General features: G+C 35.2%; 1 protein-coding gene across 2 annotated transcripts in view; it reads left to right on the top strand.

The window, feature by feature from the left end:
- The first annotated feature begins 15,021 nt into the window (after positions 1–15,021).
- Positions 15,022–17,240, top strand: part of LOC149845751 (Metallopeptidase M24 family protein) — a 40,428-nt gene continuing 38,209 nt past the window's right edge. Inside the window, exons 1-2 of one of the 2 annotated variants that reach the window (XM_089995975.1) lie at positions 15,022–15,190; positions 15,290–15,385. In XM_089995975.1, coding sequence (XP_089852101.1) covers positions 15,140–15,190; positions 15,290–15,385 — 147 coding nt within the window. In that variant the 5' untranslated portion in view covers positions 15,022–15,139. Of the gene's footprint in view, positions 15,224–15,289; positions 15,386–17,240 lie in introns of both variants that reach the window. The other variant, XM_089995974.1, reaches the window with a different exon arrangement.

Below are 17,240 nucleotides of genomic sequence, written 5' to 3'. Positions count from 1 at the left end.
ATATATTGAAAATTATCGTCATATATTGCAATAAATCCACACACAAGAATTTCGAAAATTTATTTAAAAAATAGTTTCTGTGATATAATCATCTCTTGCCAACTCAAGGTGTTCTGATTCACTCCTATCTGTGTTTGATCAGGCCTCAGAGAGAGAGAGAGAGAGAGTCCCGAAAGCAGGAGTCTTGAGAAACCCGAGGGAATTGGAGCAGTTGTGGGGAATCAAGGCTTTTAATTTCTATATTGGGTTGTTTGAAACGTGAAAATCAAAAGGGCGCCCATGTTCATCAATTTCTTTTCAGATCCTTTGTTTTGAATTCTTAAATTCTCAGTTTGAAACCCTCTGAACAGGTGCTGCCAAACAACAAGATTCCTTGAATTCCTTCAATAGCCGTTTTCATCATCCCTTTCTATATACCACCTAAACGGAAATGAAAGCCTTCTGCCCTGGCTAATTCAAGATTTGAAAGAATCGAGTCTTGGACTATGGTCATAGAGATACTTCAATTCACTCTAGTGTCGTGTTCTCTTATAAATTAATAGAAAATTTTACAAAAAACTGCATGCCATGTGTCCTCTTTGCTACGTCCTTATGACAGATTTTGGACTGCTAGATGTTGATTTTATAGGAATCGACTTTTAAATCATCCGATTCCCACACAAGGTGGTATTATAATTTTCATAATATTTAAAAATTAAGTCTAAAATTTTTATAAACATTCAAGGCTTAAAAATTCATGTTTTTTCAAGTGTAATTTTCTAGCAAATCGACCATACCAAACACATCTACAGTAATATTTATGAAAAACAACCCAAAAACGCTCCTTGGTAGGCCAGAAAAGCAGTATATTGCTACCACTTTTCCTGTGTATATTACATCTTCATGTTAATGAGAGGGTAATTGATTTGACTTGGTACTTGGAGATTACAGTACCTAATGCTGGGCTTGTTTTTTTTTCTCTTTTTTTGAGGGAGATAGCCATGAATACAATTGCAAATATGTGCTGTTTGGCTTGCTGATGTAGCTGTTTGGCTTGGATTCTGCACAGTAATGCCAAAACCAAGTGCATCAAGTAGGTTCAAATTATAGAACCAGTTGGGTTGCTTTAGACCCAGACCCAGATCCAACTTTTTAGCTCCAACAAGGGTTCAAACTAATATACTTGGGGAAGATAAGACAACAAAATTTCTGCATTACATCATGCCTGGGTGATGCATAAGACCTAGTTAAAGAATAGAGCAGTCCATGCAGATCTGAATCCTGGTAAACCCGGTCCGTTTACTGCTGACTTAGAATTCCATGTGTAGAAAAGAAAGCGGTCCCTTGCTCGCTGCTCCTGGAAACTAGAACAAGGAAAAAGGTTGAGAGAAGTGGTTTTTATAAGTTTTCATAAAAAAGAACCGGCTTAAGGAAATGACCAAATTTACCGGGTGCTGCCTCTTATTACAAGATATTTTTAGGGTTTTTTCGCAAATTGATACCCCTCTTATAACCGATTTGCAAAATATTCCCTGATTATACAATTTTGCAAATCGGTCCTTGCCTTTTCATTAACTGTTGCAAATTGGTCCAAGAGGTTAACAGCCGTTAGTTGAGCAGACAACGTGACGATTCTGGCAAAAGGGTTGAAATTATCATTCTACTCTCTCTAAGGACTATTTTGCAAAAACCAAATAAAACAAGGACTGATTTGCAAATCTCTCTCATGATGTCGATAGCGTGCATTTTGGTGGTTAACTTAGGCTCTTGCTCTATTAATTCATTCCTCTTCCCAAGAAGGCTTGGGTTTTTTTTAATACATTCAACGACAACGGCTAATTTATTTTCTTAACCCTAATTGCCTCGTTTTAAAACAAAAATGGCATGATTATCACATCATGTGTGTTCTCACCGGAACACAAATTTGCATGTTCCGGTGTGTATTGAGGAATATCTTGGGACCCGCAATAATTCACATGTCAATGTTATCCACGATGACTTTATAATAAAATAACATATAAAAAAGGTAGATATGCTTTTGACAGAAATGTCCTCCCGTAAGATAGATATCCGTTGGACGAAAATGTTCTCCCGCTCCCCGTATATAGATTTGCACGTTCCGTTTTTGTTTTTAGCTTGTGCTACAACACATGACCGCCTTCTCGTCCATGCCCTATGTTAGATAGAAAACTTTTTCGGGTTCGTTCCTACCTCCTGAAAATAACTATAAATCGAACGACTGATTCGATCATTGGTGGGCGTCAAAGGGGGATTTGTCGGCCATATCTTTTTACAATCTTCTCTTCTTCTTCGTTTTCATTAAGCAGTATGGAAAAAAGCAATGATGCACAAACATTCCAACATGTGTCATTAAAGCGTGGTGAGTACCTTTCCATGTCATCATGCTATTGTTGAAGAATGTATGTCATCGTGAGTGTCATTAAGGCATTGTTTTGTTATTGCAGGTAGATTTTATCGTTTCGACGGTTAGAAACTTGAAGATATTTGTAAGGTGGTAGGATTTGTTGACAAGAATACTTGGTTACAGATGCGAGCAAGGGCCTCTATCCCATCCGGTATCGTCCATTCACTCAGTATATGCAATATAACGCAAATTGCGGTTGTAGTAACATGTATATCGATTTGTGAGATATTATTTTGGTTGTTAATATCGATTTGTAATATATTATGTTGAATTGTTGTATATCGATTTGTAAGATATTATGTGTTTCCTAGTGTCGATTTGCGAGATATTGTTTTGTTTGTTAATATCAATCTGTAATATATTATGTTGAATTGTCGTATATCGATTTATAAGATATTATGTATTTTTAAGTGTCGATTTGTGAGATATTGTTTCGGTTGTTAATATGGATTTGTAATATATTATGCTGAATTGTCGTATATTGATTTGTAAGATATTATGTATTTTCTAGTATCGATTTGTGAGATATTGATTTGGTCATTAATATCGATTTGTAATATATTATGTTGAATTGCCATATATCGATTTGTAAGATATTATGCTGAATTGTCGTATACCGATTTGCAATATATTATGTTGAATTATCGTATATCAATTTGTAAGATATTATGTATTTTCTAGTATCGATTTATGAGATATTGTTTTGGTTGTTAATATTGATTTGTAATATATTATGATGAATTGCCGTATATCGATTTGTAAGATATTATGTTGAATTATCGATTTGTAAGATATTATGTGTTTTTTAGTGTTGATTTATGAGATATTATTTTGTTTGTTATTATCAATTTGTAATATATTATGCTGAATTGTCGTATACCGATTTGTAAGCTATTATGTGTTTTCTAGTATCAATTTGTGAGATATTATTTTGGTTGTTAATATCGATTTGTAATATATTATGTTGAATTATCATATATTGATCTGTAAGATATTTTGCTGAATGGTCGTATATCGATTTGTAAGATATTATGTGTTTTCTAGTATCGATTTGTGAGATATTGTTTTGTTTGTTATTATCAATTCATAATATATTGTGCTGAATTGTCGTATATCGATTTGTAAGATATTATGTGTTTTCTAGTGTTGATTTATGAGATATTGTTTTGTTTGTTGATATCAATTTGTAATATATTATGTTGAGTTACCGTATATCAATTTGTGAGATATTATGTGTTTTCTAGTGACGATTTGTGAGATATTATTTTGGTTGTTAATATCGATTTGTAATATATTATGCTGAATTGTCGTATATCGATTTGTAAGATATTATATGTTTTCTAGTGTCGATTTGTGAGATATTGTTTTGGTTGTTAATATTGATTTATAATATATTATGTTAAATTATCGTATATTGTTTTATAGGATATTATGCTGAATTGTCGTATATCGATTTGTAACATATTATGTTGAATTGTCGTATATCGATTCGTAAGATATTATGTGTTTTCTAGTGTCAATTTGTGAGATATGGTTTTGTTTGTTATTATCGATTTGTAAGCTATTATGCTGTTGCTTTGATATTGTGATTCATTCAATTGTTTCTTTGACTTGCTTAACTAATCGGTAACCGTTGTTATATACATCCTGAATAAATCGTAGTAAATGTATGCGTTGGCTAACGCAAATTGATATTTTGCTCATGACAGTGTTGAGTATATCAACTAGTTGCAGTGAAGATGGTGTATCTCAATCATTAGAAAGTTATGGAGCAATGTACATCTGTACTATCGATGCACCTGAAAGAGTGAATATGTGCACTAATGATGCACATGATAAGAAGGGTGCAGGCATTGGATTCACTCTTGACTTGAATATTCCAGCAGACAAAATGCAATTCGATAATGAGGTAGCCGATCATGACAGTGCACTTGACAAAGGTGCAGGCACCTCAAGTCTACATGATAGTGCACTTGACTCTGTTCACGTAGAAGAAATGCAGTTTAATAATGAGGAAGCTGCATACAAATTTTACAATGATTATGCCTTAAAACTTGGCTTCAGTGTTAGAAGGTATTCTTGGGCAAAAAATGCATAGGGTGTCATGGTGAAAAAGGTATATGTTTGTTTTGTTTGTTAATATCAATTTGTAAGCTATTATGCTAAATTTTCGTATCGATTTGTAATATATTTTGCCATATGTACATCGATTTATAAGATTTTATGTGTTTTGTAGAGTCGATTTGTAAGCTATTATGCTGATTTTTCGTATTGATTTGTAATATATTATACGATATGTATATCGATTTGTAAGATATTATGTGTTTTCTAGTGTCGATTTTGTTCACAAAGAAAGAGTTTTTGGATGAAGCCATTTTCATGAATCATGAGCCACAAAAACGGAATTGTTAATATTTTTTTCGATCACCATTCATGAAAATGACTTCATCCAAAAAGCTATGGAACACAGGAATGACATGTGAATTCTGTTTAATAATATATCATTTACATGTATAAATCGTTGTAATATGTATCATGTACATGTATAAATCGTTGTCTTATCTAGCCTACAGAGGTACAATTTTGATACCGTAGGTAAATCGTTGTTGCTCAATGCTTATACAATTAGTGAAACTCGTTGTCTCATCTAGCCTTCACATATACAAATCGCTATACATAAACTGGAGTTGAATCGTTGCTTAAAAATCATACTTCATAATTGGAAAAAGTATTTGCCTAATCTTCGATATACTTCATGACAAATATGCTACAGTCTGTATCGCCACTCACTCATTATATGCAATATATTGCAAATCGCAGTTGTAGTAACATTCTACCGATTTGTGAGATATTATTTTGTTTGTTAATATCGATTTGTAAGCTATTATGTTGAATTTTCGTATCGATTTGTAAAATATTTTGCCATATGTACATCGATTTGTAAGATTTTGTGTGTTTTGTAGAGTCAATTTTTAAGCTATTGTGTTGAATTTTCGTATCGATTTGTAATATATTATGTGATATGTATATCGATTTGTAGGATATTATGTGTTTTCTAGTATCAATTTCATTCACAAAGACAAACAAAGATATATCGTTGTCGCGGTAGCTGCTTAAATCGATTTGTACTTTACTAAGTCTAAACATCATGTCAATTTGGGTACACATGCATAAAACCTTGCAAAATATAAAACCCTAATATAGATATATATATAAAACCCTACCCTACCCGACCCGACCCGACCCGTTGTACAAGTGTAATACCCTAGTCTATTTAACCTCTCTTCCTCTTTTCTGTGGCAGCGTAACTTCTTCTTCTTCTTTTTTCTCCGCCTTCGTCTTCTTCTTCTTCTCCTTGTTCGACATTTTCGTCAAACGCATATCTATCTTTTAGAGACTCTAATTTTTTACATAAGAGATCACCAAAACATCTATATCATTCATCGTCGAGTTCATTTCCTGTTGCAAAGCGATTCTATGTGTAGTTACGGATACATCCTCTCCAAGAAAATGAGTTCATTAGTAATGGCAGCCCACTGTACCATCTTTCTCGGACTGAGACTGATTCTAGCATTGATGCACTCTTGACAATATGCTTCGCAAACTTCAGCTTAGGCATTGTCCCCTTAAAGGAGCTGATGTGCTACATCATAAATCGCTTTTAGGTATTTGTCTTCGATATACTTTATGACAAATACGTAAAAATGATTTATGATGTAGCCCATCGACTCTTCAAGGGGACAGTGCCTGAGCTAAATTTTATGAAGCATATTCTCAAGGTGTACCATTGCTAGAGTCTCTATCAGTCTCAGTTCGAAGAAAATGGTATAGTGGGCTGCCATTACTAATGAGTTCATTTTCTTGGAGATGATGTATCCGCAGCTACACATAGAATCACTTTGCAACATGAAATAAACTCGACGATGAACAATATGGATGTTTTGGTGATCTCTTCTATAAAAATGGGAGTCTCTAAAAGATAGATATGCATTTGACAGAAATGTCCTCCCATAAATAGCTTTCCACATTCCCGCACCTGGATTGCATTAGAAGCACATCACTATTTTGGACATGGGTTTCATATTGGTGATGATGTATATTTTCTTTCTTTATGATGGTCATGTATTGTATCTAAGCCAAACCATTGGTCATAATGTATTGTAACTAAATACTAATATTTTTTGTATATCAATGTGGTTGTAAATCATGTGGATTTGTAGTTGCGAAGTTACAGCGAGAACAATATGTCTTTGTGAACGAAATCGATTTATATTTAAGAAGTTAACTTGATTTGTATCGTTGAAGTAAAACCTAAAATCCTTAAACCTAAAACCTAAACCCTAAACCCCAAACCCCAATCGCTCGTAAAAGCGATTAGAAAATATTGTCGACATAGACATAGCCTGTAAAAGCAAATCGCGATAGCACGTAGCCTTCATACGTCATTGTGTAAATCTCGATAGTATGTGTCATTCACTTAGACAAAGTTCATTGTCTAAAAGACAAACATCATTGTGTAAATCATGATGGTATAACGATTTACACAATGACGTCTATGTCAGCCATGTCTGGATAAAAATCGTATTGTGCATGAGTACAAACTGTGATAAAAGTGCACAGTCAATGTTTGTGCAAATCATTTCAGACGTTTATCAATCATTGTATAAATCACGATAGGAACACAGTTTTGTAAAAGCAAATCAGTGCCATTTTCACTCCACAACGCTAAACACTTGTTTAATTTTTATTTACAAACGCCTATCATTACAATGATTTATTCAGTGGCATTTGTGTGCTACACTTATACATAATTTGATATTAATAAAAAAACCATATCTCGACACTAGAAAATACATATAATCTTACAAATCGATATACAACAATTCAACATAATATATTACAAATTGGTATACGACAATTTAGCATAATGTCTTACAAATCAATATACGACAATTCAGCATAATATATTACAATCAATATTAACAACCAAAACAATATCTCACAAATCGACACTAGAAAACACATAATATCTTACAAATCGATATACGACAATTCAACATAATATATTACAGATCGATATTAACAAACAAAATTATATCTCACAAATCGACACTAGGAAACACATAATATCTTACAAATTAATATACGGCAATTCAACATAATATATTACAAATCGATATTAACAACCAAAACAATATCTCAAAACATGTGTGCCATATTATATCTATTTTTAAGATGTGTCGATTTGCAAGATATTTGTATTATGATTTTAAAATGTGTGCCTGCAGAATTTACATTGTTACGATTTGCACACTTGATGTGGCGATTTGCGTATTCAAAACACCTGTGCCAGGTGCGTAATTTTGGTTTACAGTTGAGGTTTGGGGTTTTAGGGTTTAGGGCTTAGGGTTAGGGTTTTAAGGTTTGGGGGTTAGGGTTAGGGTTAGGGTTAGGGTTAGGGTTAGGGTTTAGGTTTATGGTTTAGGGATTAGAGTTTAGGGTTTAGGGTTAAAGGGTTAAAGGGTTTAGGGTTTAGGTTAAGGGTTTAAGGATTAGGGTTTAGTAATATATTAAGGGTTTAGGGTTTAGTAAGATATTAAGGGTTTAGGGTTAGGGTTTAGTAAGATATTAAGGGTTTAGGGTTAGGGTTAGGGTTTAGGGTTTAGGTTTAGGGTTTATGGGTTTAGGATTAGGGTTTAGGGTTTAGGGTTTTATGTTGTAGGGTTTTAGGGTTTTTGGTTGTAGGGTTTTAGGGTTTTTGGTTGTAGGGTTTAGGATTTTAGGGTTTAGGGTTTAATATTATATTATGAGGTTAGAGTTTAGCGTTAGGGTTTAGTAAGATATTAAGGGTTTAGGGTTAGGGTTTAGTAAGATATTAAGGGCCTAGGGTATAGGGTTAGGTATAGCGATATATTATGCGATATGTGTATCGATTTGTAAAATATTAAGTATTTTCTAGTGCTGATTTGTTAGATATTTATAGTATGTTATTGAAACATGTGCGTGAGGAATTTACATTGTAGCGACATGAGGTGGTCATTTGCGTGTTCAAATCGTTGCTCATTTAGTGATTTCTATGAAAATCGCTTCAACACGTCGTATCTGTAATTAAATAGTTGTCACGTGAATCACTATCGTCAACAAGTATAAATCGCTATTGCATCAAACATATAAATCGTTCTGCTTTAAACGTAAATAATAAATCATAATCTCAATGTTTATTATATTTTGGTACTTTACATAACCCTCATATATATCGGATTGGCGACAGGTGAGGTGGGAGAAAGAGAAACTTTGGGCATGGGATGAGGGGTTGGAGGCACAACATCGACAAGAAGGGATAGTGGTGGTTGGAGGCTGAGGAGTTGAGAGGCACAGAAGGCGCTCTTGCTTCTCAGAGCCACCGCAGGTGACTTGTGCGGTGGCATTGCGGTTGGCCTCTCCATTTCAAACATCATTATCGCCGGAAAGATAGAGAGAGGGCGGTTGGGGAGTGATAAGAGGAAATGTGTCTAAAAAAGCTAGTGTGATATAGCCGTTACAGACAGAAAATAAAATATTATGGCTTTTCTCTTCTGCCAGTTTAAAATTTTAAATAAATGTTCTGTTCTCAACGGACAACACATAAATTTAACCGTATCATTATATGTTACAACCGCCTCCCCAAATATATATTATTACAAATTATTACATTCGTTACACAATTACCAATATTACAAGTCATCGCAATATTTGACTTCATAAGTAAACATCGTAGTACGATTTAGCAAAATTAAGTACAAATCGAGGTAACTTCATAACTACACATCGCTACTGCATCAAACATATAAATCGTTGTTGCTTCAAACATACAAATCATTGTATAAATCACACCCTTCATAAGTATATATCGTTGTAACATTTTGGCTTCATAACTAAACATCGTAGTACGATTTAACAAACTTAAGTACAAATCATGGTAACTTCATAAATCATAAATACACATAACTACTACTTCAAACATATAAATCGTTGTTGCATCGAACGTATAAATCGCTACTTCAAATGTATAAATCATTGTATAAATCGAACCCTTCATAAGTACATATCGTTGTAAATCATAAACCGCTACTGCATTAAATGTATAAATCGTTGCTGCTTTAAATGTATGAATCATGAATCATAAATCGCTAATGCTTCAAACGTATAAATCATTGTTGCATAGAACAAATCGCTATTGCATTAAATGTATAAATCATTGTTAAATTCAAACTTACAAATCATTGTAGAAATTTAGCCTTCATAAGTACATATCGTTGTAATGTTTGGACTTCATAAGAACAAATCATGCAAATTGTTTTTCGACGCCCAGAAGGTGGATATGTACAAATTGATTTATTTCAGTATGAAAATAGGTGTTATTTAGCATGAATAGTAGAACCAGCTGTAAGATTTAGCATTCAGATTTACAAATCGATTTGTTTACATAAAACTCACTGAAAGGACACAAGTTTTGCTAATTCGACAGTGGAAGATAAACACCTAGAAGGTAGATGCAGTCGATGGTGACAACGATGCTCCGAAATTGCTTTGATGACAATAGACAACAAAAAGGGGTGCTCTGGCGGCAACAACAGACGACAAAGGGGTGCTTCGACTGCAGCAGACAACGACAAAGGGTGCTCCCACGACAGCAGACGATGTCAAAGGTTGCGTCGTCAAAGGGAGCTCCTATTATAGCAGATGGTGCATCGTCAAAGGGTGATATGGAACTATAAGGGATAACCCTTTCTGGCGGGAGGACATTTCTATCCTTTACTCAAAATGTCATTTTATGGCGCTAATGGAGGAAAATGGTACTTAGGTCTTTACAAATGCACCAAACTCTGATGCTAAGTGATGCCGACACACACGGGGAAATGAGCCCCACGTGCTTACATACGTGGCGCTCATTCAGACCCAAGAACACACACCAGTGTGTTCCGGGGGGAACATATAACATGTTTTGTCACATCATCATCAACTATGCCACTGCCCAACAAAAAGTCGATGGTCATGTCCATACAATAGTTCAGGCTTTGGGATAACTGAGATGTGGGGACCACTGTGGCAGGATATTGCCTCGCAAGGGTTTCTAAACAAAGTTGAAACCTAGCCCTAATGTAGATTAATGCAACTAATGCAGGAAATCTATTCACAAGACAAAAAAAGAAAAAAAAACAACCTAAAACAAAGTAAAGAAACTATAAAAAAGCCAATAAAATGGAGTCAAATGAACTCGAAACTTTGGACAACAGAGTTCTGGATGATAGAGTTCTAGATGGCAGAACTCTAGACAACCGAAGCCTAAAACGACTAACTTCAGTACGACTCTTGCCAAAAGGGCAGAGCCTACGATGGCTAAGCCTGAGGTTGTTGAGCCCATAGTGACAAATGTTTTAAACGACAATTTCTCATTTTTTTAAAACTTGCAAGAAATTAAAAAAATTTCATAAATCTTGCATTTTTGGCAAAATCTCAACAATAAAAAAATAAATTTAAAAATAAATTAAAAATAAATTAAAAATAAATTAAATATATTTAATTTGTTTTTATAAGAAAATATTAATAAAAATTGTTTAAAAATAAAAATACATAATTTTTTATGATAAATAGCCGTTTAAACATAAATATCACATTTAAAGCATGATATTTATGTTTTTTCATAAATATCGTGCTTTAAAAAATCTTGCGAGAAATTGCCGTATTAAACTTTCAGGCAATTTCTCGTAATATTATCGCAAGATTTTCATAAATCTCATGATATTTGTCACTATGGCTGAGCCTAGGATGGCTAGACCTGTATCTCAGACGATGAAATCTAAAGGGGCTGAGCCGAAGATGGTTGAGGTCAAAAGCTGAGCCTAGGGCAGCTAGACCTGAATCTCACACAGTGGAATCTGAGAAGACTCAAGTTCAAAGGTTGAGCCTGATCTCAGATGATAGAACCTAAGAAGAATCAGGTCCCCAGGTCGAGTTTGGGATGGTTGGGCTTGATCTTTGAACGACGAAACCTGAGAAGAATCACGTCCAAAGGCCGAGCCTGCAATAGTTGAGCCTGATCTTCAGACGATTGAGCTTGGCAAAACTCAAGTCAGAAGGTGGATCCTACATATGGCACTAGGCTGGTAGACGGGGAAGTTGCAGGTTGCTGAACTTGCAACATGTGATCTACGAACAACAAAGGTTCAACATGCAGATGGGCCTACAAATGGTCTATAGAAAGAGGTCTGCGGTCGGTCGAATGTCCCACGGCCAGGGATATGATGACCAAGGGTCGGACAACCAAATATTTAAGTAGTCCCAAATAAAAATAATAATAATAAAAGGGACTTTTGGGGTCCCAGAATGCTCGTCTAGCTACATAAATCAGAAAAAATTATGGCGTCCCACCGTGATCACCAAAAACTATTGATAAAATTTTTTTAAGTTGAGAAAGATTGACTTACCCAGATTCACAAAATCGTTTTGAAAGATGTAAGGACGTTGTTTGTAAGTCTTGATTGTCCTTTGCTCTAAGGAAAGGTAAAGCCCATACTGGTCTTTTGATTTTCGTAGCTTGAATCACACCACGAATTCATGCATGCAAACAAAGATTAAACGTATACAAGCATCGATTGACAAATTAAATAAAATCAATAAATAAAACAAGGATCTAGAAAGTACCTTTTTTGGACTTGAGGGTCTGTTTTATTCTTTTAGGCTCTTTTTGGTCCAACACCTCCACATAGGTACAAGGTTTTTTCAATGACTTAAGTAGGACCTTCATGTTGACATGTTAGTTTAAAGCTTGAGGAACAAAGTGTAGGCAAGGTTTGGGTAGACTTCTTCTCCAGGACTAGCACCTAGGTATGTGATTTCTAGATGATCAGATTGAATTTTGACTAGACTCAAATGGATCTGAGTATATCTCAAATGGAGATAGAGCTCATCTAGAAGAATCCTTCCCTCCTAAAAAATGCACAGAAGGAGAGGAGGTTAAAATTAGATCGGATGGAGATAAGCCAAATGGCTTATCCATATGTTCGGGTCATGGGATGACTAAACTTTTTGGCTAACGCCAGGTGAGACAACCAAACAGAGGGGCTATCCCAAGGTGGGACGACCAAGCTTGGGGGCCATCCCAAGGTGGGTCTAGGCGGGACAAGTTGGGATGACCAAACGTGGGGGGCCATAAGTCCAATAACTTGTGCCTGACTTTGTTATCTGCTAGGGAAGGGTGAATACCATTCAAAATTACTGCGATGAAGATCATTGGTACTCATTTGCCAACATGGTTTCACATCCTCTGTAGTGATCATTTAATCATGTACAACATCAAATTTTCATTCTTCATTAACTACATGTCCTCCACATGCCTGAGCCAAATGTTTGGGACATCAATATCATTCACTGTTTGAAATAGTTGAATGATCGCCAAAGGTTTTAGCTCGAAAGATGGTGCCTCAGATAAATGCACATTCTCCACTTCTTTAGTTTTATAAGCATCAAATAAACATCACCACGAAATAACATCGATTTCACATCATTATTGTCCAACGCATTCATCCATATATGTTGGCTATCTAGGTTCAAAGAAAAACTGTATCGAAGGATCATTAACTCTTCCACATATCCAGTTTTACGAGACATCAAAGCTACAAATTCCTTATAGCTATTATTTTTAGAGACAATTATAGATCTTTAAGTAGGGTGATAAGTGTTACGGTAGTGTACTCTAACTATTTCAGAGTTCATCATTAACTATCTACACCAACCATACAACACATCATTCATCTAAAAAAAATAGCATATAAGAAAATATCATTCATATATACTTCATACATTCAATTAACATAACTCCCTACAATAACCACTCAGAAACCAACTACCTACAATAACTCCTATGCAATGATTGTGCACAACAAACTCTTGCCCCATTACACCAACACAAAAACATCAAATATTAACTAAAGGACAAACAAACAAACATAAATCAGTTACAACACAAATAAATATATGTCTATGAAAAAAACTCCAAACATAATATACCCTAAATGGTAAACCCGATGGTAAATATTAAATAAAAGACATAAAACATATAAAACACATATACAACAACAAATAAACACAAATATGCATAGATGTATTAAATGCTGATATTTACAAAAAAAAGAGAAAAGTTCATAATAAAATATAATAATATGCATATATATTATTAGTATGGAACTCAATTTTTGACTTAAATGGAGAAATCAATGAAAAGTATGATATCACAACCTTGTCGGAATGCAATTTTTTTTATGAGACTCAGTGCAAGGGGAGAGGGAAAAAACTTTGGGTTTTAGAGAAAAAAAGGGTTACAATTCTTTTCAGAAACAAAATGAACAAAAACAACTTTATATATGATTCAACAAAGCATTCGAAGTTATATAGGTTCACATGTTAAAAATTTGCACAGATCAATATGTATTTTCAGATTTCTTAAGAATTTTACATATTTAGGAGAGAATTCACATATTTGGAAGGAACACATATTTGGGAAGAACTTCACATATTTTGATGATATATATACCCAATTTGTTAGGTATTTGCAAACTTTTGAGGTTTGGATTTAAAACGATGTTCACAAATATTATTATGCAAACTTCATGATGGCCGCAAAAAAAAACATGTGGGCCTCATTTTCAATGGAAGTTTGCAATACCCAATGAGAGAAGCGATATATCGCATAAACTTTTTCAGTTTAACACGTAGTAAAAAGGTCCTAACGAAATTGGCTACTTGCAGTGTTGGATATCAGGCAAATTTTGGCAAATTATGAGGTTTTTAAGAAAAACAAATCATTTTTTGTTGTACAGTGCAGTCATTTTTCGTATGTTATATTTGTATTTTGGTTTTGATGTTGGGGGTCGCAACAACATACAAACATTCAAATGCGCAAACTGGGAATCCAGCCCTACAAATATAAAGAAACCCTCTTGAGTGCCACAAGCAGTGGACAAATGGTGGCAGCAAGAAAATCGACCAAACGAGAATGCGATCCCAAAGACCACAAAAGACTATGCACATGAGGTTGAAAACCCACCAAGCAAAATCCTATTTTTTCAATCAAAACCCCAAAATTTTATATCAAACCCTTAAAGGAATAGAAAACCTAAATCAAGCATGAATGCATATGCCCCAAGGGGTTTGGTAGAGTGGGATGGGGCCTAGGACGCTAGGTGGGTGCTCTAGGTTCAAATCCCATGAGCGTCGCATGTAGAGCTAGAGCGACTAGGTCTATAATCCTGTGGTGGTTTGAGTAAAAATCGAAAAAGCACAAAGAGAGAGTCGTGATTTGTTATGGACAGGGAAAGGAGAAGGAGGTTGGTCGTGAGGTAAAGAGGAGAGGGATAGTATGAAATGAGGGGTATTCTGGTGACCGGTTAACCATGGTTACATTAACTACTGTTTACAGAAGGACCAATATGTAATAATAGTGAAAATAAATGGGGCCGATTTGTAAAATAACAAAAAACTGGTACTATTTTGTAAATGAGCTATAAGGCGGGGACCAATTTGCAAAAAACTCAATTTTTACCTGCGGCCTATCAAAAAACATTTTTTTATCTGCGGGTTCGCCGACTGTGCGGCGGCAACGGGACTACAAAAACCCAAAACCCCAGCCCCCTTCTCCTCACCCTTCTCTTGTTCTCAGCCTCCTTGCTTGATCGAGCTAGATACTGCAGGAGCATCATGTACAGCGTGGGGAGAACGTTCATCAACAGAGTGTGTTCATCACGCCGAGTACGTAGCAGCAGTGGGGCTTCTGATTTGTTGGTAATCGTTTTTCATGGTTTTTATGAATTGGGGATCAACCATTTTCAAGCCTTTTTGCTGTTTCAGTTCGGTGGTCAACTCTTGAAGCGATGGAGCAGAGGTATGCATTGTGCCCAGAAGGTCTTTGATGCAGGGCAGCCAACACACCTTTCACACCCTCAGGTGCCACTCTTAATCTATGCTTGTAATCATGCTATTCTGTTCGTTAGTTTCATAGATTTGAGTTTTTGAAAATGGAGCTGCTGTCTTATCTAAAACAATGTGTATAGACTTATGTAAAGATCAGGAATGCTTGTAGTGGTGGTCGATTTCATCTTTAGACACGAGTTGTTAGTTTTTTGTGATTTTGTGCTGAAATGTGATCATGGTCAGTGATAGCTAATTTTTCGTTCTCCTATCGACTAATTTCTCTGTGATCGCTATGTTGCGTCAAAAGGCGCAGTGACTGGCTTTGAAACGGCGATTCCCGCTTTCCTCTGAAGTATTTGTGGATCTCCTGATCCATATAGTTTTAACCAAGAGTTTGCTTAATTACGTCATGGACCAATTCATTTGTAAATTCTTGGTTGAAATTTGAAATAGGCGAGGAAGAGCGAGAATAATAAAACAGAATATTCTGCTCAAAATGGTTTAATTTGTTTTTGAGATACTGCGCCTTAATGTTGGTTCTTTGACTTGGGCATGGTCAGGAACTGACTACTGACACTGGTTTATTGCGAACCTGGAATTTGTGAGGTAGTTATATTGCAGATGAGCTGAAGATGGTTGGTAGGTATTAAAACGAAGTTACAATCCATTTGCTTTTTCCTAGGGTCAAACCGAGCATCATAAAATGCTATCTAGAAGTACAATCCTGGCTCTACTATGACTTGCAAGAAAGCAGGTATGCTCATAGAGGCTGAGCCATGTTGAGTCCGGTAAATGCTTTATTTGAACTAAGTCTTTGTAGCTAAATATACACAATTTAGTTGCAGTCTTGAAAGATCTATATCCTTGATGACAAATTAAACCATATCTTAAATATAGTAGTTTATGCGTGTGTTGAAACAGGTGCAACAGTGTAAGGAGGGCTGTTAACAAAATCATGATGGCCACTTTCTCAATTTTTCTATCAACTACTTGTTCATATTAGACCTTGTGCAAGAAAAAACTGGATGTAGGTAATATGCTAGTTGATGGCTGTACAAAACTCCTTTATGATGTTCGTTATATGAAAGACATCCTTTGTGTCAAGCTAAAATAGAGGGCCACTGTTGTCAAAATGTATACAATTGCATATCCACTGAGCATTTTTCCACGTACCAAGGTTTCCTATAATACTTCATTCTTCCATGGGCTGTTTCACTTTTTCAGTTAGGGTTTGTTTGCAACACTGGATAATTTCTTCGTTAGGAAGAAAGTTATGAGAGATAAAAAGTCGCTGGGTTCCAGCGACTTTTCAGCTTCACTTTTTGGGGAGTACAATTTCCCCAAAAGTGGAAAGTGGCAGGAGGATTTTATTCTCCACTTGATACTGCATGTAGGGCCCATGCAAAATGGAAAGTTTCTCCTTCATGGAGAATCTTTTCTGCCATCAGCTACGCCCTTAGTATAAAATTATGCAACACAAAACTGTGATCCTATTTAGCCTTCACCTTGGACATTCATATACATATGAAAGTTTATCTTATCTCCATTTCTATAAAATCATTGATCTCAGTCTGCAATGCACAAGCCAACCTCCTTAAACATAATCTACTGAAAATGTGGCATACACATTCCTTTTTTTGGGACCAGTTTCATGGAAGCCACACATAACAAGGATAACTGCATAGTTTAAGAGGTAAAGGTGTATGGAGAAAGAGAAATGGAGGACAGGGCCATCATTATTATGATATAAATACTGACACAAAGACAGTCAATAACTTTCTGGGGCACCAATTCATTGCATCATAAAGCAATTGATGGAGCAAGTTCTAGATATACATTTGAACTTTCTTGAACATGTGTTTTGGAATCACAAAAAGGAAAAGCAAAC

Source organism: Nuphar pumila, chromosome 2 (assembly GCF_984573655.1).
Source record: "Nuphar pumila chromosome 2, dmNupPumi1.hap1.1, whole genome shotgun sequence".
Lineage (NCBI taxonomy): Eukaryota > Viridiplantae > Streptophyta > Magnoliopsida > Nymphaeales > Nymphaeaceae > Nuphar > Nuphar pumila.
This window is presented reverse-complemented; position numbering and strand designations above follow the sequence as displayed.